Here is a 21,749-nt window from a genome sequence, read left to right as displayed (position 1 = left end):
GTACCGATCTCGGTGCACTACCAGTCCATGACTGCCTTCACCCCCGCCCCTCCCTCATCCTCTTCGGCGTCCTTCAGTACAGTGTAACCGTCACTGCGCGAGCTTCCTGGAAGATACGCCTTGAAAACACGCGGAACTAGTTATCCACCGTTATTCCCACCGACGATCCTCATACGTTTGATCCCTATCCACTTCAACTATCATAACCTTTGGGTGGACGAGTGTAAAACCATGAATATGTTCAACCAAGTAATCCATCCCCGCTACCTTTCTCCCATATTCACAACATTTTGGTAGTCTTTCATTAGTACAATAACCACTATATTCCTCTTTAAAATATTCCTGATAACACTTGTTCTGTACCTGTAGCCCAATGGCTAGATTACTGTAATCTGTTTTATACTGTAATCTAGTTTATACTAGTCTATTTCATTCGGCTGAGGGGTGCCCCAGAAGTGTAGAGCCAATGCACGCATGGGCAAATATCACAACCAAACATCCCACCTGATTCACTGGTGTTGTATTCTCTTGGCTTTATACTTTCACATCATCGTTGTAGAAAGGTGTGAAAATATCCATGGTAATATCAAAACAATCTTAATTTATTAGCAATATCTGTGGTCAAATCAAACAACCCAACCCAGCATAGTCTAGTTCGACTGTTCTTGATACCAATCTAAAGAAACTGTAGTTTAGTTTACTTCCTTGAATTTTGGTCATGTCTTGCCACGGTGCTTCAGGCAGAAAGCCCTACCCTGACGCTTACACTGCTGCACTGCCTTACATACCCGCATTTGTGACCAATTTAGTACATTAAGCTGACCCATGTAACCAAAGCACTCTTGCCCATCCCCTCCAATAAAAACAGCCTTCCTGGTCTATCGTCGGTGGTGTTGCCACCGTCGCCGGCCGGCAGCTTTCTGGGCAGGCGGCCGCTGGGTCCTCGTGTGACCTTGAAGACTGATCCCACGCGGAAATATGTCTGGTACACTATGGCCGACTCCGCCTAGTGAGCGAGCCTCAAATTTCATGTATGTATGTATGTGTGTGTGTGTGTGTGTGTGTGATGCTTAATGGAACCTAATGACAAGTTTAATTTGAACTGAAACTTTAACGATTTCTTTCACATTTTTCGCCGATATATTTTTTCGAGAGTACCTTTGGCACTAACCACGTCATTTTGTACTGCATGACATGGGACAAGTTAGAAGAATCTACTAGAATTTTACCACCTGCAATGGAATATCAACCCCTCAAAAATTACTTCCCAAGCAGTGTCATAAAAATGGTTGATGCAGTCGTCTTTATTACTGATCATTAGCACCGTTATTCCAACAAAACTATTTCAATTGATACTACACAAACTGTAGCAACAGTTTTAATTAAATTTCAACATCTTTAACTGAATATCTTACCCACAAGGTCCAGTGGAGGTTTAGACGTGTCGTTTTGGTTAACGCCATGTAGTTTCATTCAGCTTATATGATTCTCTGAACATTAACTGATTAATGTGACCAATACCAGACGACTAAATTTCAAAAGAAGTGTGGTCAGAACGGTGTTTACCTCCACACCTGAATACGACAGTTTGACATTTGACACGAAAAAACCTCCAGTCGACGAGATGACAAGCCAACGAACAGATTCAACGCGACTTTACTTTCTGGTGTCACACTGACATGCCAAACTTACGAACAAATATAATAAAATTATTCTTCAATTTTAAAAATTATACTTATTTGATAAAGTTGGACAAATCGTATTACGTATGTACGGAGACGAAACCATCTCAAGGTGCTAAATGTCATTCCTGGACGGCCTGAGCTGTGTGAAGCACGAGTTCCTGATAGCGACTTATCTTTCTCAAACAGTGGAAAAAATACATAAATGCTACTAGGCTGAGGACACGAGCTTTGACCAATTATATTTCCTACAAATCATGCCTCATAAAATAATCTTCCTAAAATTGTCACATACTAGACACTTCCTGATATCTAGCCCTGCATCTGACACACCTAGAAGCAGGAACCAACCATGACTAGAGACATACCCACCGCTCTCTTTATATATATATATATATATATATATATATATATATATATATATATATATATATATATATATATATATATGAAATTTCGCACGCCTTGTCCCCAAGAATAGAAAACCTGATCGTTGCTGACAAAATGCAACCGACAGTACGTTTGCATATACTATCATAAGAATATAACACTCGATGCAACAGAAGACAACACATACATTGGCCAACATTCCCAGGCAGTTCCAAGACTCTTCACTTCCTGAGGAGCTGAACTTACAAAGAGAGCCACACACGCACACTGCTTGCTAGTGTACTGGTTTCTGTGCTTGCTAATTCTGCAGCAGTGTTAGATACCGCTCAGACTATGAAAACTATCACAATACTGCAAGTAGCTACTCTCTTCCTTGACTAAGGTAATGCGTGTGTAAAACCACCAATCTCCACAGACTGATCCACCCGAGCTATGGAACTCTTATTCGGAAAGGTTGACATACAATCACAAGTCCAACACGTGATCCACGACCATGGTGAGATACACACCCAGGAAAGAAGAGGAGAGACATTCGGAGATTTATCCTTAGAGATAATATCTCTGGATAGAGTGCTGTGGTAAAGGAAAGCTTTCAGAAAGCAGAAACGATGGATGGTAAAAGGTAACGCAATAATGTTGCGTGATTCCGGTCTGAAAGTATGGATGGTAGATAGATAGAGGGAGAGAGAGGTGGAGGAGGGAGGGATGTGGAAGAAGTGGAGGAGTGGAAAGGGGAGGGAGAAGGGAGGGATGTGGAAGATAAAGGAAGAAGGAAGAGTGGGAAAGGGGAGGGAGGGAGTATGTAGAAAAGAAAGAAGAAGGAATAGTGGGAAGTGATGTGCACGAGAATGAGTAGAGGAGTGGAAAGGGGAGTGAGGGAGGAGGGAGGAGGGAGGGAGGCAGGGAGGGAGGGAGGAGGGAGGGAGGGGGAGGGAGTGAAGTAATACCCAAGTGGCGGTACCATTACCTTGGTCAAGAACGCCTTCCCTGGCAAGCAAAGCCGGCAGTCGCCAGACTTCGTTAGGCCTAACACTCACTCGCCAAATTCCACGAGATTTGGTTGTACGTCAACTATTCAACTAAGATTATGCGGTTTTTTTTTAGTATCATAAATACACAGAAAATTTATTATTGTTTTGGATTTTATGAAAATCACCTATAATTTGCTAGCGTTGCCAGGTTGAAGAAAAAGAAAATACTCTGCTCACTGCCAAGACTCCACTACCCAGCCAAGTCGTCTTGTTTTGAACCTCGCCCATGCTGTATTTGGCGTCCAATGATTATATCATATGAAGTACCAGATGCTTGGAATAAGATTAGTTGAATACTCATCCAGTCTCTTATTAAAACAATTAACATTAATGAAATAAAAAATAAAATCGTAATTTGATCATACATCTTCCAACATCACGGATAACACATTTATTTTAGGCACTTTATTCACCCAAGACTACATCGCCTAATTCTATGGAATACTCTTGATGCATGAAAGATTTGACCCACCCGGAGTCTGTTGCCGGTTACCTGAAGGTAGCGGGTCTTTTGCAAGAGATCGGTGCCAACTGACTGATTGATTGACGAACCCAAGAAAGACATACGAGAAGGTAAAGTATTATAATAAAGAGCTAATTTAATTTATTTTCTAACTCGAAAGTGTTTCCCGAGTAAGAATTAAATGGTAAAGACGACATCTGCAACAATATGTTGAAGTGTGGAATGTCGGTATCTTATCAGACTTGTTTACCCGCTCCAACTCAACAACCCTCCCAGTCCCCCAACCCCAAAAAATACAGTCATGGGTATAAAATGATTACCTTTCCGAGTGCCTCTTTATCAAATAAGAATACAAAGAACGATTCGTGGACGCATAGCACCGCTGGCGCTTGACATATTCCCAGAGACGAATTAGATATACTAGATGTAGACATACAGCCAATAATGAGAAACTAAAAGACAGTCCCTAATCGGATCCCTCCGCTGGGACTAAAAAAAAAAAAAAAAAAATCGTGGACGAATTGTTCTGCTCTTCACAGCCTTCCTTCCACTCCCTAAATTTAGAGAGAGAGAGAGAGAGAGAATCACTGTTTTCTTATATGCCTCTCTGAACATGTGTACTCTTTTCGTTATAAAGTAACCATATTCCTCGGTACAAGCCCGGGAATTACAATGTTCTTTCTGATCGTAATGATGTCCTTCATACCTTCCCCTTCCTTACAGATTTTATCAACCCCGTAATGAAGGCGAACCCAAGTAAACAATGTCTGGGCTTTAATACAAGTTTCAAGAGGGCATCTCCATAGTACTGGATCAAGTGCTTGTGACTGACAGCTATTACCTTCCCGGGTGTGAGTTCAAAGCACATATGGTCTGACATACAGGTAATCCTGTGACATCCCCCCCTCTCTCACACAAACGCAAAACCTCGTTGCCCAACAGAGTGGGGTGCCGGTTTGTGTTGTAATGCTTTTCTACCCTGGGCGGGGATCGAATTCACAGAACCGAGTTAACAGGCAAGCGAAGTAGCACTACACAAGCAAGCCGAACACGTACGCATGCGCTGTAGGCCGCTGGTCCCCCCGTTATACATTTCAAACCAAATAGTGTTCTTCGGAGTTAAGCAAAGGCCAAATCATATTACAGTAATAGTCATCATGCAATGCACGTAAGACTGCCAGACAGCTTCGTCTTACAGCTGAGTATTTGGCAATAAAACCCAACAAAATACTTTGGTGTCACAAGGGGTAGAGTTAACTGTTACATTATTATGTCTGTTTGGCATGTGATACCAACTAATTGGCCTGCCGTTTTCTTTTTTAAGTTTGTATTCTCACATTATTTTTAATCCACAAGTAAATGCAAGGTAATGCACATAGGTAAAAATAACAGTAAGTACGATTACAAGTTATTTGGAAATTCGTTAACAAAAGTGGATAGTGAAAAAGATCTCGGCGTAATTATCAGTAACGACCTCAAATCATCCAAGCAGTGTATTTCAGCCTCTGAGAAAGCAAATAAGATTCTGGGATTGATTGCGCGATCTTTTGATTTCAAAAGTCCATCACTCATTAACAAGCTATATAAATCGTTAGTTCGTCCACATTTGGAATATGCTGTTTCCGTATGGTCACCGAATCTCATTAAAGACATTGACAGACTGGAAAAAGTACAACGGCGAGCCACAAAACTGATTCCAAATATCAAAAATAAATCATACGAAAATCGACTTAAGCACATGAATCTGTTTTCCCTAAAAAAGCGTAGACTCAGAGGTGACTTGATACAGGTCTTTAAGATTTTAAAGGGAATTGACAACATCAAAAGTGACCAAATTTTCACATTGAATGAGAATCAGACAAGAAACAATGGTCTCAAACTGTCCGGAAATAGATTCAATTTGGAAGTAGGTAGAAACAACTTTGCCAACCGTGTAGTTAATGAATGGAATAAACTTCCTGCACAGGTAGTGCAATGTAGTTCAGTTCGAAGCTTTAAGAATCATTTAGATAAATACCTAAGTAAGATGCTGTAATTATTATAATTTATGTTATATTATTTGTTTTTGTTTTGTTATAATTTGTCTGTCTGATTTTCATTTATTATTAGTTATATGTCAATTTATTATCATTTACTATTTACCTGTTTGTTTGTTATTCAACTATACCAATGCATTTATTTATGTATTTTAATTGTTATTTACATTGTTATAGTTTTATTTTTTATTTTTTATTTTTTATTTTTTATTTTTTTGCATCCGACCTAGATATGGATCAAAAGGTCTCCTGTCGGCATGCTTTGCCTTTGTAATCCTTTGTAATTTATAGAAAAATGGGTTCTAAGTTTTTTCTACCGCTTCCAGTTAATTTCAATTTAACAGCCCACCATTTCCATTCGACAAGGGACCCCATAATGACCACCCGATTATTTTCACCCCACATGACATCAAAGATCTCACAATGAAGGAAACCGAATTCAATTCCAACGGTGGCAGGTAATCATGGAAAAAAATAACCCCAAGAATTTTTCATGCTAAAAATTTAAAATTCCTTGTCATACATTTTATATATTCAAGAAAACTACTCAACTAGAAGATACACTAAAAAAAAATTGGCTCGTGATTGTGCATTGTTTAAATAGAAGGAATTAGATAAAAAAAAAAAAAAAAACCTCGTAGGGTCTACACTTAAATACGCATCCATACAAAGATGCATAATCAAGAAAACAAATTTACCCACCACAAAATACATACCATAATCAAGGATAGTAAGTGGTTGCATTAAAAACAAATAAAAAAATAAAACTATCCACACATTGAGGCAGTAATTCTCCCCACGGAGCTGAGCTGGCGTATATATATAGCTGATCCCTACAACCGCAACCAGGCTCACACAAATCCAGACAAACACGACATCAAAACAACTAAGTATTCTGCTCAGGTCGTGTGCAGAAAACCGTCCCATCGACTACCCACAGCAGTCGACAGAAAAAAACTCGACACACTTGAAGACAAAACACTCAACAACCGACTGGCGAATGTTTACATCATGTCCCCGGGAATCAGACCAACCGTCATCACCACTAAGACCAGTAAGAATTGCATTGACATGTTTGCTTTGAGATCGTTCCTACGCATAAGCGTTGCCAACACAGAATACGAGTATGTTTGGCAACTCAATGCAGCTGCTTTAGATACAACCATCAGACAACGTCTTACTCCACACAGCTTTCTCTCCACTCGTCCCTTCTAGAGCCCATCACAATACAATCTTTACTGTGTATCTTTCGCCTGGGCAGGTCGTGGCCAAGTTCCTGGGGTCACGGACCTTCTCAAAACCGGAATAAAGGATTAAATCTAAAACAAAAAACATAAAACATATAAAATTAAACTAAAATAAATATATGAATAATCAAATAAAACTGGATATACAAATATTTTCTTTGAGGCTGTAGTGATACAGCTAATGTTTCCTGCTAGAAATCTAGTTTTTTAACAACCCCACACCCCTGGATGTTGATATAGACAATATATCAATTTAATGGTATATATTCTAGAAGAAAAAAAATCGTCCCTTCAACTGAACAAGCTCCAAAACACTAAAGTTTAGAAAACTTAAATAAACTATGATTGTTTATATATAAAACTCGATCAAGAAACTATATTCAAGAGTGATTCATGCTATCAGGCAAGACTTCATATGAAAGGAAAACGTATACAAGCACCAGCCTATTGAGGTCAGCCATAACTGTACCAAATACTCCTTTGATATATGAAGGAATTCCTGACCTAAAACTATATATATATATATATATATATATATATATATATATATATATATATATATATATATATATATATGAAAGAGAGAGGAGAAAAATAGATATAAGGAGAGAGGAAGCAAGAACGAGAGCATACACAACAATAAAAAAGTGAATGAAGAAATTTTATCCGACAACTCGGTCAATCTGCCCAGGCAGTGCCATCCTACTGGCGCCCCCCTCCTTGGCACCAGTGGCATTGTATCATTTGCTAGGCCGTCTGAAACGTCAAGCAGTTTAGTGATATCTTATACGGACGTATGTCTCAATGGCAGAATGCCACATCGTTCTAGTTGTAAACAACACCTAACTGTGCCAGCTCTGAATATAGCTTGATTATGAATTCCATTTTTTTTCTATGTTTTTCACGGTCGAAGTCAACTAGTGACTCGTTCTGGACATGATATTCTTGGGTATAATAAACTCTTGACAATAAAAAACACCACTGCCAACAGCACAAGAGCTTTCTATTACTCATCTTCGTTGCGTGATCTTTCTAAGTCGTACGTCATGAGGACGCCATCGTCTGTGCGACAAGACAGTTTGGACCACGTGTTAGACTCGTGATTTGCAGCTATTATTCCCCCCTCCTGAATGAGAATTTGGAGTTCATATACATGCAGACCTATGGGCAACATTATGACCTTGCACATATGCCCTATTCCTTGCTCACGGGGGGTAGTAACAGCTTGCAGTGCACAAACTTTTCAAACCCCAAAGGATAAATCCCAGGACTGTTATCGCGAGACCTCGACACCAAACACAACAATGAGCAGGTGTGTGACTACCTGCTAGGGTTGGCGAGGCAGCAGGTAGGAGCTCAAAGCCACTACTTACCTATGACCCCTTCCAGCAGATGAATGAAAAATATCTCCAAGTATGACACAGATATATTGTCATTTTTATCATTTATCCACCACCATGACAAAATAACCAGCACCTGACCCTCTTCCTTCATACTGTCAATGACAGAAATAGACTCGTATTAATATAACCCAAGAATCTAGCTTTTCTCCCCTGATATATGGAAAGACATGAGGACAGCGGTCATCCACAACGAGGCTACGGGTTTCCGATAAATAAAACAAGAGGCAACTAAGAATTGTGTGGGCTGGGTAGGATATTTCTGTTTTCACTGGATAGTAGACAATAGAAATATGTTTTACTACTATTGTATTCTAATTATGTTAACATTATGCATAGATGTACTGTACATACCATACAAAAAATAAGAAAACAAATGGCAATTAGAATGTTCTAGAAGATTCACGCGTTACACGCATGTACGCACACACATACAGAATGACATCAATTTTCGTTGTACAGTACATCTATGCATGATGTTAACAGAATTAGAATACAATACTACAATCCTACTCATGTAACAAATAAAATAAACGAAAGATAAATCAATCAATGAATAAAAACGTTTTCTTTATACTTATTACATGTACTTTCAACTTTAGGTTTATTCTGAGTCACCAGGCGATTTCATTCAAACAAGAATGAGGGAGGCAATAACAAGGAAACCCGCAAACGCAACCTGCATCGCCGCTGCGCATCCACCATACCTTCCACATGCTCATCCACCACGCCTCCTTCCACCTCCTACACCTCCCCTCCACCTGGTTCTCAGCGACCCCAGCTTTTTACGATCTAGCACTCCAACACACACTAGCTACAGTCTCCTATACCTGCGCACCCTAGCATTTGCCCCTTTTGTGTAGAAGCTTTCATTTTATTCTGGCTGCCGCTTGTATACTTCAAAACCCTTCTTCAGCACATCCGAAAAACAAACAACTGCTCTGTGTATCAGGCGTCAGAAGAATCTCCGTAAGACCCATTTCCAAAGCCCGTTTACACATCAACGTGGAGGAGCAGCACCGAGGGGCTGATACTGTATTCCCTACGTTATCCACATTCCCACGTGAGAACTGGCAACGACTGTCCCCTTCAACTCTGGTCAGTAAGTTCCATGCTAACAAAGGAGTCAACGGTCCAACACTTGCTCACAATATCTGCGGAAGGACCGTTAAAAGTCACTGTGGGTTTACTTATTCCATTACTTCGAAAGCGGTTCTGTCCTAATCACGAGAACCTACTCTAAGAAAAAATCGCTATTAAAACTATTAGTCTAATGCAGGGAGGAAAACAAATTAAGAACCTCGGGTTAATAATTAATGCATATGATGACACGATGCCATTACTAATACATGCCGGTCATATTTTGCTCTGAAATACGGTTTTAAATTAACTATGAACTCTGCCGGCCTTCACACTCCATCTGCTAGCTCCCCAGCGAGGCTGAGCGAGCTGGCATGGACGCCTAGTCGACCTCTTACCCTCACCCGATCCCACCTCACGTGACTTACATAAGCACGTGTGGAGGGTGGGAGGAGGAGGTGGACCGTCGATTTCTGAACGAACGTACAAACACACTAACTGAAGCAGCAACAACACTTGCGGCCGTTTCTCTAAGTTTAGTCCAGTTTCATATTATTTTGTTCCCTCGACCACTGCAATGTCTAATATTAATCTTGAGGCATGTTCAAGGATGCCTTGCAAGAATCTCATTTTGTACCCTGTGTGTGTGCACGCTCACTCACACAGCATTCATTAGGTGAATGCTACACTACGCAGGATTTTATCTTGAGCGAGAAAATACTTCGCTATTTATCATTTAATACAATAGACAGACGGCAACGCTAGGTACGGATGGAGCTATAAATAACCTTGCAAGATTTGCATTTAGTAATCCGAGAGGTCTAAAAATGTCACCGGGAGGTTGCACTTTATATTAAACGAGAGAAAGCCTAGCCGGCTTTCCGTTAACTTCTTGGAGTGAGAGGGAGCGGTTCATGTAAGAAAAAAAATTCAAGGTTAATCCTGGTAACAAACTACTTTGTGACTAATTACTACGAGTTTTTTCTACCTGTTATCATACACCTAAAACTCACACCGGAACTTTGTCTCTCTTATATCACAAGTGAGTCATCAGCGTAGCACAGTGTGGTCCATAGACGGGATTTGTTTGGTCAGGGTGAATTAATTCGATATAATTTTTACAATCCAAATTCTCGTGTACGTAGGCAACAAACACATGCCCCTCCCATGACTAATTAAAGGGTTTCCATCTAAACTAAAAACTGCCAAGACAAATGAACCAAGTGCCAATGCTCAACAGTTTTCTTTCCTTTTTTCTATGATATATACCCCAGTTAAACTATCTCTAATTTGGAAATGAAGTATACAGGACGACAAAATGGCCGAGAACTTTTTTATACGGCAAATATCGGCTTCCGAAAAAAATGTAGGTACAAGTTGACATTCGAACTGATCAGTTTACTAGAGGGTCACCATGGGGGGCATTTCCCCCCAAAAAAATATATATATATATACTTTGGGAGTCCCATCCAGACTGTATATCTTGTGACAAGGCCAGACAAGACAGGGACAAAAATCCTTACGAGAAATTGGTATAGAAAGCAGCATCTATAAACCAAAAGAGTTGTAGGTTGAATAGCACAATAGGCTTCTAAAAATAGTCTTTGGTAGTTTCAGAGGTCAACATTTCCATGCGAAGTTAGGCAGTCGAAGCTACAAATGAGGAAGACGTGATATACGTTTCTTTATCCTTTGCATCCAGCTGTGTGCACAATAGTAGTTCCTAAGGTATAGGAAAACTAGTACATATCGCACAATCGACGGAGTATGGAACAGCTGCCGATCACGGGTCCAACTCGTGATTTATGTTCGTGATGAATCACATGGAGAGAGGGATGGGGACAAAGTTAGAGAAAAAAAGGGAAAAGAGAAAGTAAAGGAGAATGAAAAAGAGAACGAGAGGGAGTAGGATAGCATTGTAACGGTCTTTCTGGCGCTCCGAAAGTAGTGACAGGCCTACTTGTTGCGTGGTGACGTCATACTTACTAGGCACCCTGACGGCGCCTCACGCGTGCTAGCAGGAGATAGCCGCTGCCAAGTAACACAAAGTTCGAGGACAACCCCCTAGTTCCCTTGACAACGTGGCAATTAAGAACATCCTTTCCTCATTGTCGCACTTGGCAAGTACTCTGCCGCTGATTCACTACCATAGAATGGAAGTCGCCCTACCAATCTTCCAAGCGCGTAAATAAAATCCCGTTAATAACTCTTCTTAAAAGTGTAAAGGAAAACGGATGTTGACTGAAGTGCACCACGCAAAAACGAGGGATATTAGACATACCGCATTCTTCGCTAAAGAAACTGTGTTGATATTCTGTGAGAGCGTGGGCAGTCGAACGAACAACCCAGTGCCCGAGTCTCCCGTGCCAAAACCGTCACCACCATTGGAGCAGACCCTCCCATGAAAACCCTTCACTGATACCACTACGTGCCCCAGCACATGGGCAGTGAAATACCAAAACACCGGACCGCGTGACCTTGAGGAAAACGCACGCACGCACGCACACACACAAAAGTAGCTTCTTGCCATGCGTGCGTCATCTTCGGAAACCTGATAACTACTCGATTTCATTCAACCTTCATGCACCTGATACACGCGTCCAAAGTCCTCAGCGCTATATTAATACAAATACATGTTGATCACTTACTCCTAGTCTGGGTGGTGTGTATGAATTATTCATCATTGCTTGTCAGCACAGTATAGCTTAGGGGCCAGGGCCGTCTTTTGATCCATCTACATGGCCAGGTCATAGAATGAAGAGTATAAATTTTCATAACTTAATATATTTAGTGAATTTCCTCATGTTTCATGACCACGGCTTTATAGCCCTGTTCACACTAGCGGTTCGAACCGCACGGTGCCGCAGTCAAGGAAAAATTGCAGGGTTGTCTGTGAACGCCTCCACAGATTTACATTGCAAATGAACCGCCGCGGTTCTAACCGCTCGTGTGAACAGGGTCTATGTGTTAGAATATCAAACGCGCGGTTATTAACTCTAATGCATTATTTTCGTGACAAGAAATTGCACTCTTCAATTGCCTATCCATGTACACATATACCAATAAGCGATGGATTGTGTCACTGAGCTTCAGAAAAATGCTGACGAGGAACAACGACATTTGTGGGATAGCGGTGAGAGTAGGAACTGACCCGAACGATTCGTATCAACACAAGGAGCCACGAAACCGCTAACATCAGCGGATTCTCACATACATTTGCTACTTTTACGTCTTGTAATACAGAGTAATACTACAACTATTTACGTGCGCGCACAGTCAATTATAGTATTACCTATGATTGAAGACAAAATGGGCTATGAGTAGCAAATGTTGTTAGTGAAAAATAGCTAACGTTAGCTATTTTGTGGCTACCAATATGACGCCCCTACTTGACTCATATTTCCCCATAGAGGTGCTAGATGAATAAAATCGATTGGCGACAGTCCGAATACAGATCAACCTGTATGAAGTGTTTTAATCGAAAGACTACATGATGGTAGCTCAACAGACTCGGCTCCTCTATTTTTCTCTTCTTCTAAAACAATGAGGGACACAATGCTATCAATTCTGTTCACATGAACGTGGCGAGTACCTTCCACTTACCGCAAGTCTGTTGTATAACTAGAACACGTTAGACCCTCCCTCCACGGTTAGCTACTAGTACAGCATATCCGAGCTCCCCTGAAAACTACGCCATCACGACGGTACAGAGACTTTCGACTTTGTCATCACGTATATCTTTCTATCCACACCAGAAATTTTCATTCAAATTAAGACAACAGGGCAGGGGTCACAGTAATGGATTTAGATTGAACAAATTTAGATTTAAGGAAATAGGCAAGAATTTGTTTCCCAATAGAGCGGTCAACGAATGGAACTGTAACCATATAGTGAGCGCTGGTTTTAAGAAGTTAGATAGCTTTATGGATGGGGGGTGATAGGTGGTAATGGACATGGAACTGCTTAGTGTAGGCCTTATGGTCTCTTGCAGTCGGGAACCTGCCATGACCAAAGTGCACAACCCACACGAGTCAAAGTTGTAGATCCCTCTGGATGTGACGATCCCTGATGGTATCTTATCTGTGGTCACATCTGGTAACGAAACCTTTATCATACGACACATTACCAGTATCTCATGCTCCTACCAAAACAACTGCCTCTTTTTTCTCTTTCTCTCTCCGGTGTGTGCGACAGAAAAACAAAGTGAAATCAGGACGTGAAAGGGGCCACGGAAGAGGAGGTACGAGGGACTCAGCGACGGGAAGGAAATACAGAATCTACAGAGAGAGAGAGAGAAGAGAGGGGAATGAAGGAGAGAAGAGGAGATATTGAGAGAAGGGGAAAGTGAGGAGGAGAAAGAAAGAGGGAGAGGAGAAAGAGGGAAGGAGGGAGAGGGGGGGCGGAGTGGGAGGGGAGAGGGGGGGGCGGAGTGGGAGGGGAGAGGGGGGGGCGGAGAGGGGGGGGCGGAGTGGGAGGGGAGAGGGAAATTGGGGGGGAGTGGGAGAGGAGAGGGAAAGTGGGGGGGGGGAATGGAAGGGGAGGGGGAAAGTGGGAGAGGGAAGGAGAGGGAATATCCAAGGCGTAGTTTAGAACGCAAGCCCTCTTGCACAGACCCTACACCACGCTGCCAAACATTCCTCTTACAACCAATCCTGCATCTACTGTTACCATTGCACTCGGAGTTCTAGCATTGATTCTCCTTGGCACCCTCCACTACTGACGTCAAATTTCCCTTTTCGTTGGCGCCAAAATCTCATTGTCCTTGTACATAGAGCATTGGCTAACACCCGACTATTCTGACCAGGAGGAAGACACCACGCCTAAACATATCAGATCTCTGTAAACCGCTAACACTTGCATAGTATTCAAGACTACATTAATTTTTTTTTCAACATCCAAGCAGCTAACTGCTCAACGATGTGGTTTGGCATGAAAGCCTTGATGACGTCACGCGCTGACCTGTCGATTGGAATCCCAGACTATCAAAGTCAGGAGAAATGGAGTCTCAATGTTTACACAACAAAAGCTTCGTTGTTCGCGCCTGCTTGATTCTCTCTGTTCCCTTCCCCTTCCTGCTTGTTTGTTTGCTAATATAACTAACAGAATTTCCCCCTTCGTCAAGCTTGCAGCCCCCATCTCCACCCAAAAATCTCTTGGGTACAGCTATAGCGTTTTAAAGGGCCTTTCAGTCTTTCCGCGTTACACGTTGTGCTAATTTGAACGGAAGACTAATGGTATCCTGACGGTTAAGTATCCGAAACAGAACTTGGATAAAACAATTTGAGTTATTTACAAACCAGAAACATTCATTAGATAAACACGCATCTACTTCCTTCAAAACGCTAACAATTCATTGGGTTTCCTACAAAGAATAATTACTCAAATTTTAATGTTAAAAGTTATCATCATCTGGCACAAAACTGAATAGTTTAAAGAGTATTCTTTATTGAATCTAGAGAAACGTGAAGTGACCAAGCCACGTAGCAATGGAAACAAAGAGAGCCACATCCACAAAATGGCTGCCTCCAAGGTGAAACAAAATGGCGGAAATACTGATGCGTTGGCAGGTAACTGAACTTTTCAGAATACATTTAACCATCACGATCTTCTCTTTACTAGTACATATTGATCAAACCACCATTTAAACTACACCAATTCAATAACAAATTTCAACTGTTTAATGTTCTCACATTGGAGCATTGTATGATTTGTTTAGATATTCACCAAAGTATTCTATTCGAACGGTGGGGTGGACCCCCGGATGAGCAGGCTTCCGATCGACCGGGACCCAACGGATGGCTTCACTCTCGACAGGATAAAACCGCCCTATGACGGTCAACAGAATAAAAAACGGTTTTAATGCGCGTTAAACGGTAACCGTTTGACTATCTGGTCCCTGAATTTAACCACATTTCTTGGCGGTTAACACGATTGGCTTGAGAGTTTATTCTGAATACACAAACCTTACATTTCTGACATAAGCAAGGAGTCTCATCAATAAATTTAAAATAAAAAAAATGAAAGAATGCATCAACTATTCTATTCACTATTCACTAGGTCTTTGGATCACGTGTTGGACTCGTGATCGACAGCTATTTCCCTCCTGGAAGAGAGCTCAAAGCTCGTAGGTCCGATCTATGGGTAATGCTATGACCTTGCACACACACACACACCCCCAACTCCCCGCCCACGAGAGTTGGAGTAACACCCCTCAGCGCTGCGATACTGATATTATTTCAGCCCCGGGCGAGGATCGAACCCGGACCTCCGTAGTGGCAGACCAGAGCTCTAACCACAGCGCTCTGTGTGTGTGTGTGTGTGTGTGTGTGTGTGTGTGTATATATATATATATATATATATATATATATATATATACATATATATTTATATATATATATTCAGTGCAACTAACCCAACAATGTATATATTGGCCAAAGCAGTTGCAGTTCTTCAAACACTGGTCAGAGGAAGAAGCTAAAGTAAACGAGGAAAGTGGAAGAAAAAAAAGGAGACAAAGGAGACTGACGAAAGGAGGTCGAGTGGGGGGCGGTGGAAGGTGGAAAGGGGGGAGGGGAGGAAAGAGGTGGAAAATGCAATGGGGAAAGAGGAAAGGTAGGAAGGGTGTTGAAAGGTAAACAATGGGGAAAGGGAGGGTAAGGTAAGGAAAGGATGTAGGGGGAAGGAAGGGAGGAGAAAGGTGAAATGCGAGAAAGTGATAAGGGAAGAAAGAAAAAGGAGAAGAGGGAGAGAGGGAGGGGAAAGATAAGGGGAATGAGGGGAAACGGGGACGTTGAGGGAAGGTAAGGAAAGAGGGAAAGTGAGAAATGGGGAGAGGGGAACGAAATGGAGAGGAAATTGGAAAGGATCGAAGGAGAAGAAACGGTGGAATGCGAGCGAAAAGAAGAAAAGGGAGAATGAGAGAAAAGAGGGGAACTGGGAGGAATAGAAGGGTCTGGGTGGAGAGGGGGGGAAGGTGAGGAAAGGTGGTAGAGGAAGCTAAGAGGGAAGGAGGCGGATTGGGAGAGGAAAGGGGAAGGTGGAACAGAATAGGAAAGGGGGGAAAGGGAGGAAGGGGGAAAAGGGAGGAAGGGGGGAAAAGGGAGGAAGGGGGGAAAAGGGAGGAAGGGGGAAAAGGGAGGAAGGGGGAAAAGGGAGGAAGGGGGAAAGGGAGGAAGGGGGAAAGGGAGGAAGGGGGGAAAGGGAGGAAGGGGGGAAAGGGAGGAAGGGGGGAAAGGGAGGAAGGGGGGAAAAGGGAGGAAGGGGGGAAAAGGGAGGAAGGGGGAAAAGGGAGGAAGGGGGAAAAGGGAGGAAGGGGGAAAAGGGAGGAAGGGGGAAAAGGGAGGAAGGGGGAAAAGGGAGGCAGGGGAAAGGAAGGGAGGAAGGGGGAAAGGAAGGGAGGAAGGGGGAAAGGAAGGGAGGAAGGGGGAAAAGGGAGGAAGGGGGAAAAGGGAGGAAGGGGAAAGGAAGGGAGGAAGGGGGAAAAGGGAGGAAGGGGGAAAAGGGAGGAAGGGGGAAAAGGGAGGAAGGGGGAAAAGGGAGGAAGGGGGAAAGGGAGGATGGGGGAAGTGAGGAAGGGGGGAAGGACGAAGGGAAAAAATGGGAGGAAAGTGGGAAAGGAATTAAGAGGAGGGGGAAGTAAGGGGCGGAAAAGTGGAAGGGAGAGGAAAGGGAGGAAGAAAAGGGGAATGAGGTGAAGGAGTATGAAAGGTAAAGTGAGGAAAAGGGTGAAGGGGATGAGAAGGGAGACTGGAAAAAGGGAGGAGATGGGGAAGGGGTGGAAAGGGAGAAGGTATGGAAATGGAAAAGGGGAGGAAAGTGGAGAGGGGTGGGCTGGGAAGAGGATAGGGACTGATGAAGGAGATGGGGAAGGGAGAGAGGAAGAGGATGGGGAAGGGAAAGAAGAAATGGATGGGGAAAGATGAAGGGGATAGGGAAGGGAGCGAGGAAGGGGATAGGGAAGGGGGAGATAAAGGGGATGGGCAAGGGAGAGAGGATAGGGATGGTAAAGGGAGAGATGATAGGGATGGTAAAGGGAGAGGATGGGGTTGGGGAAGGGAGAGAGGAAGTGGATGGGGAAGGGAGGGGTGGGGGGGGGGGGGGAGAGGGGGATGGTGGGAAGGGGATGGGGTGGAGAGGGAAGGGGGGGGTGGGGGGAGGAGGGGATGGTAAGGAGGGAAGGGGAATGGGGGATGATGGAAAGGGGATGGGGATGAGGGGGGGATGGGAAGGGAGGAGAGGGGAAGGGGATGGGGGAGAGGGGAGAGGGATGGGGGAGGAGGGGGAGGAGAGAGGGGGGGGGAGGGAAGGGGGGGGAGGGATGGGGAAGGGGAGTGGAAAGTGAAGCATGAGTGGGATGGGGAAGGGGGAACGAGAGGAGAAATTGATGAGGATGGGGAGGGATTGAGGAAGAGTACTGAGGAGAGAGGGTGTGGGGTGGGAGGTGAGAAATATGGATGGGGGGTGATAAAAATGACCACGCCTTTTAGTTATGGTATTGAAGTGACAAAATATTCAGATTAAATACCAACTACATGTCATTAACTAACGAAAATTATATCTCCATAGTACTATAATTACTACCAGCTGTCTTAAATACTATTTATAGCAGGTGGTATTACATAATATTGAAGGTTCTGTACTTCAAATGACGTTGCACATGTAAATAAATGTCAACAAACTTTATGCATGAACTAGGATCAGGGTTATATAAGCTGTTGGAATGCGCTGGCTATTTGCCGTAATTACTTAGCCTAAACCAAACCGATATATCTGGGCAATAGATCTACTGGTATTATATAAGACCTACTGCATATAATTAATATCAGAGAGCATTTGGAATTGAAAAATAAATAACTTTGCACTTTCAGATTTAAATCTACCCACCTACTAACGCCTGGAGAGCGCTGTATGCCGGGCCTTTCAAAGTTACTTCCTCCCTTAAAAAAACATGTATGATTAAAACTTACCATTACTGTAACTGTTGTGGATACATATTGTGCTTACACTTCGCCTAAGGATGTTACCGATGTTAAGGGCACTCAGGCCCATATGGCGAGGAGCTGCCATAGCAGCTTATGTGCACAAAGAAAAGACACGACCTTCCTCTCTCGATGTGAGTTTGTTTATGATTCCATTATTTGAACGATTCGCAAAGGGAGCGCTCAACAGAATAGTCAACGGAGGGAATGTGCAAAGATATCTATAGAAATACACAAATAATCTTAAGAATAGTATATAATATTAATAGAATATGATTAAAATATTATATTCTTTCTCAAAATTGTAATATTAGTTATGTATTAAGTCTAAATATCTTATAGAATACATAATTCCTTCCGTCTTTCAATGCTACACATTTGAATCCTACTCAAAGAAAACGAACTTACTCATTATTGTTATGGGTGACTTTAATTAAGTAGAATATTCCCCCTATTTTTTTAATAAAGCAATATTTGTTGAATGTAATGGATTTATTTTATTATAATTTTTTTATATAAATCTAATATAATGCCAGTGTAAACTTTCGAAGTATAAATAAAGGCATATTACGATCCTTATTTCCTTTTTACTAAAGTGAGAGCGGAATTTTCTTACATTATAGATATATTATGGAATCGACTGTGTGCAAATTTCGTATGATAGTGAGTCGTTATATTTTCATTTTTATGATTTTTATACAGTAGTAAATTATTGTTACAAGAACCAGAATCATATGACACTCATACACTATTTCACCAAAGTACTACCGTACTCTTTTCAGATATATACATATTTTTAGATACCCCAAAAAGATACATTTGTAAGCACAAGAAAACGATGCTTAATTTGTACATGGACATTTCAAATATCTGAGATATTCTATAAAACCAAACGCTTTCGTGTATAGTTTGAGGAAAACCCGGAAGTGAAAGAGGGTGGTTAGAGTTGCAACAGGTGATCTAGCAACAGGGATCTATGAACGCCGTGACGTGTTGTCGTCGATATCAAGAAGAGGTCATATAAAGAAATAAATTAAGAAATAATAAAGTTTAGCAGTTCGATTTGTCATGCCAAATAAATTACTAATATACTTATTAGTTTCCTTGAAATTATTGTAATCAAAATCTTTTTTTCCTACTGCATCAAAGAAAATACGGTGTAAAATTCAAGTGAATGAATTTCTGCTTTATACCAGAAGGAAATATATCAAGAACATCATTAGATTCATGGGTGGTTAGGTATTTTCCAAAACTTAAATTATAATTAGCATTACCACAAGAACATAACACCATATAAATGTAATACTTTATTTTTTCTCGAAATTTTGTACAATAATGTCGACTATGACGATTGCTTGACATAACCGTTATCAGATGTATGATGCTTCTGTCATTTACCGATGGAAAAAAAAATCTTCCATTTGTTTATAACATGAAAATTAATATTTCTTGATAAATAATTTTCTATGTAAATGAATATCCCTTTCAAGGTCATATTAGACCAATATATGGCTGATGATATACTTTCTCCGCATGTTAAATACTGAACCGAGATGTTTTAGAAATTCAGAATCAAAATGTCGGGTTACTGATCTTTCTACAAATCTCAGTTCAACAGGTTCTACAATCTACGTCACCTGCAGTAGATCACACTATTATTAAATGCCTCAGATTAAATCAATCATGAAGATAAATATTTCATCTTTCGTATATGACAATCTTGTAAAGTCCGTTTGTGGAATGACATTCTGTTGTGTGTCGAAAGTACGCAGAGAAAAGATTTTGAGGGGACTTGAATTAAAATACTTCCCAATACATTATACATAAATAATTCTATTTCTTATTATTTCTCTTACTTGTATATACATGACACATGCTACATGTGCATGTGTATGACCATACATAAATCACGTGCGTTTTACATTTGTTTTGAAATAATTAATGTGCAATTTGAAATGGAATCTGCAACTCTCACCAGGCCCAGGTTTATGCCCAGTTCAACTTTAATTTACATTTAGGTGGAGCTCATTCAGGTGGGGCAAAGGTGGTGGTGGTGGTGGGAGAGGGGGAGAGGGGGGGTACCGCCCAAGACCAACAGGAGCGACTCAAGGAGAGGTCAAGTAGACCAAGCGAGCGTGGGTTGTGTGACCTTCGCTTGACTCCCGTTCTTCCGGAGTCTGAGGCCCAGATCAAAAGATAAAGCATTCGTATAAGAACGAAAACTATTTAGTATATTTCTCATTATTATGATCTTATTCATTGATTTATTATTATTATCATTTTTATAAATAATGTGCACAAGATCATAGTACTGTACCCGGTACCTTGCGTGAAAAAATGTATTTCTATGGATACGTGGATTTGTATATCTTGTGTGAAAAAATTATATTTTTGTTGGTTTGGATATTTGCATTAGTACGATGCATATAAATTCCTCAATTTTGTTGTATTGGTATAATCTTGCTTAAGAAGTATAATTCTTATTATGGTAGAATTACTGTATTTGAAATATGGATGTTCGACAAGTGATGGTGGATTTGATAGATGGAGAGAAACTTATATTCAACAAGACCATTGAAGGAGACACGTAGGCTACTTACATACATTGTAGGTAACTCATTGAAGAGGATATTTAGAGATAAATTAATTATTCATATGAAAAATATCTGAGAAGAATATATAGACTACTGTCTGGGATTTAATTATATGGCTCTATTTCCATGTTACCTGACAAAAGGAGGAGGAGGAAAAGGAGGAAGGGGAGGAGAAAGTGACAAAGGGGAGAAGAAAAGGGAGGAGGAGGAGGAGGCAGAAGAGGAGGAGGAGGAACGGGAGGAGAAATTGAGGAATGGGAGAAGAAAAAGGAGGAGGAGGAGGAGGAAGCGGGAGACGAGGAGGAGGCGGAAGAGGAGGAAGGGGAGGAGAAAGTGAGGAAGGGGAGAAGAAAAAGGAGGAGGTGTAGGAGGCGGAAGAGGAGGAGGAGGAGGAAATGGAGGAAGGGGAGGAGGCAGTGAGGAAGAGGAAAAGAAAAATGAGGAGGAGGAGGAGGAGGCGGTAGAGGAGTAGGAGGAAGATGAAAAGGGGGAGAGGGAGGAGGAGGAGGCGGAAGAGGAGGAGGAGGAAGATGAAAAGGAGGAGAAGGAGGAGGAGGAGGCGGAAGAAGAGGAGAAGGAAGATGAAAAGGAGAAGAAGGAGGAGGAGGAGGAAGATGAAAAGGAAGAGAAGGAAGAGGAAGAAGAAGAAGAAGAGAGGGTGGGGACAGGTGTCGATTGTCACACTGTGAAAATAAGGGGAACAAAAAAACAAAAGTGTTGTAGAGATCAATGAGATTACTGGTCCCGTCCGCAGACTAGATACTCCTTATAAGGCATCGACAGGATAACTTTTTATGTGTCAACCATTTTAGGGGGACTTTGGCGACACCTTGACGGATCAGAGTCAC

The 21,749-nt window shown here is 41.7% G+C and overlaps 1 protein-coding gene across 1 annotated transcript in view; it reads right to left on the bottom strand.

Moving 5' to 3' along the window:
- Positions 1 to 18,469, bottom strand: part of LOC143039968 (thiosulfate:glutathione sulfurtransferase-like) — a 73,541-nt gene extending 55,072 nt beyond the window's left edge. The window contains exon 1 of the mRNA XM_076210460.1: positions 18,296 to 18,469. Within this exon, the coding sequence (XP_076066575.1) occupies positions 18,296 to 18,395 (100 nt within the window). The 5' untranslated portion in view covers positions 18,396 to 18,469. The remainder of the gene's footprint in view (positions 1 to 18,295) is intronic.
- Between the last annotated feature and the right edge of the window lie 3,280 nt (positions 18,470 to 21,749).

The sequence above is a fragment of the Oratosquilla oratoria genome, chromosome 27 (genome assembly GCF_046742065.1).
Source record: "Oratosquilla oratoria isolate Oo_2021 chromosome 27, ASM4674206v1, whole genome shotgun sequence".
NCBI lineage: Eukaryota > Metazoa > Arthropoda > Malacostraca > Stomatopoda > Squillidae > Oratosquilla > Oratosquilla oratoria.
Note: the sequence above shows the minus strand (reverse complement) of the source record. Positions and strands in the feature narration are given on the sequence as shown.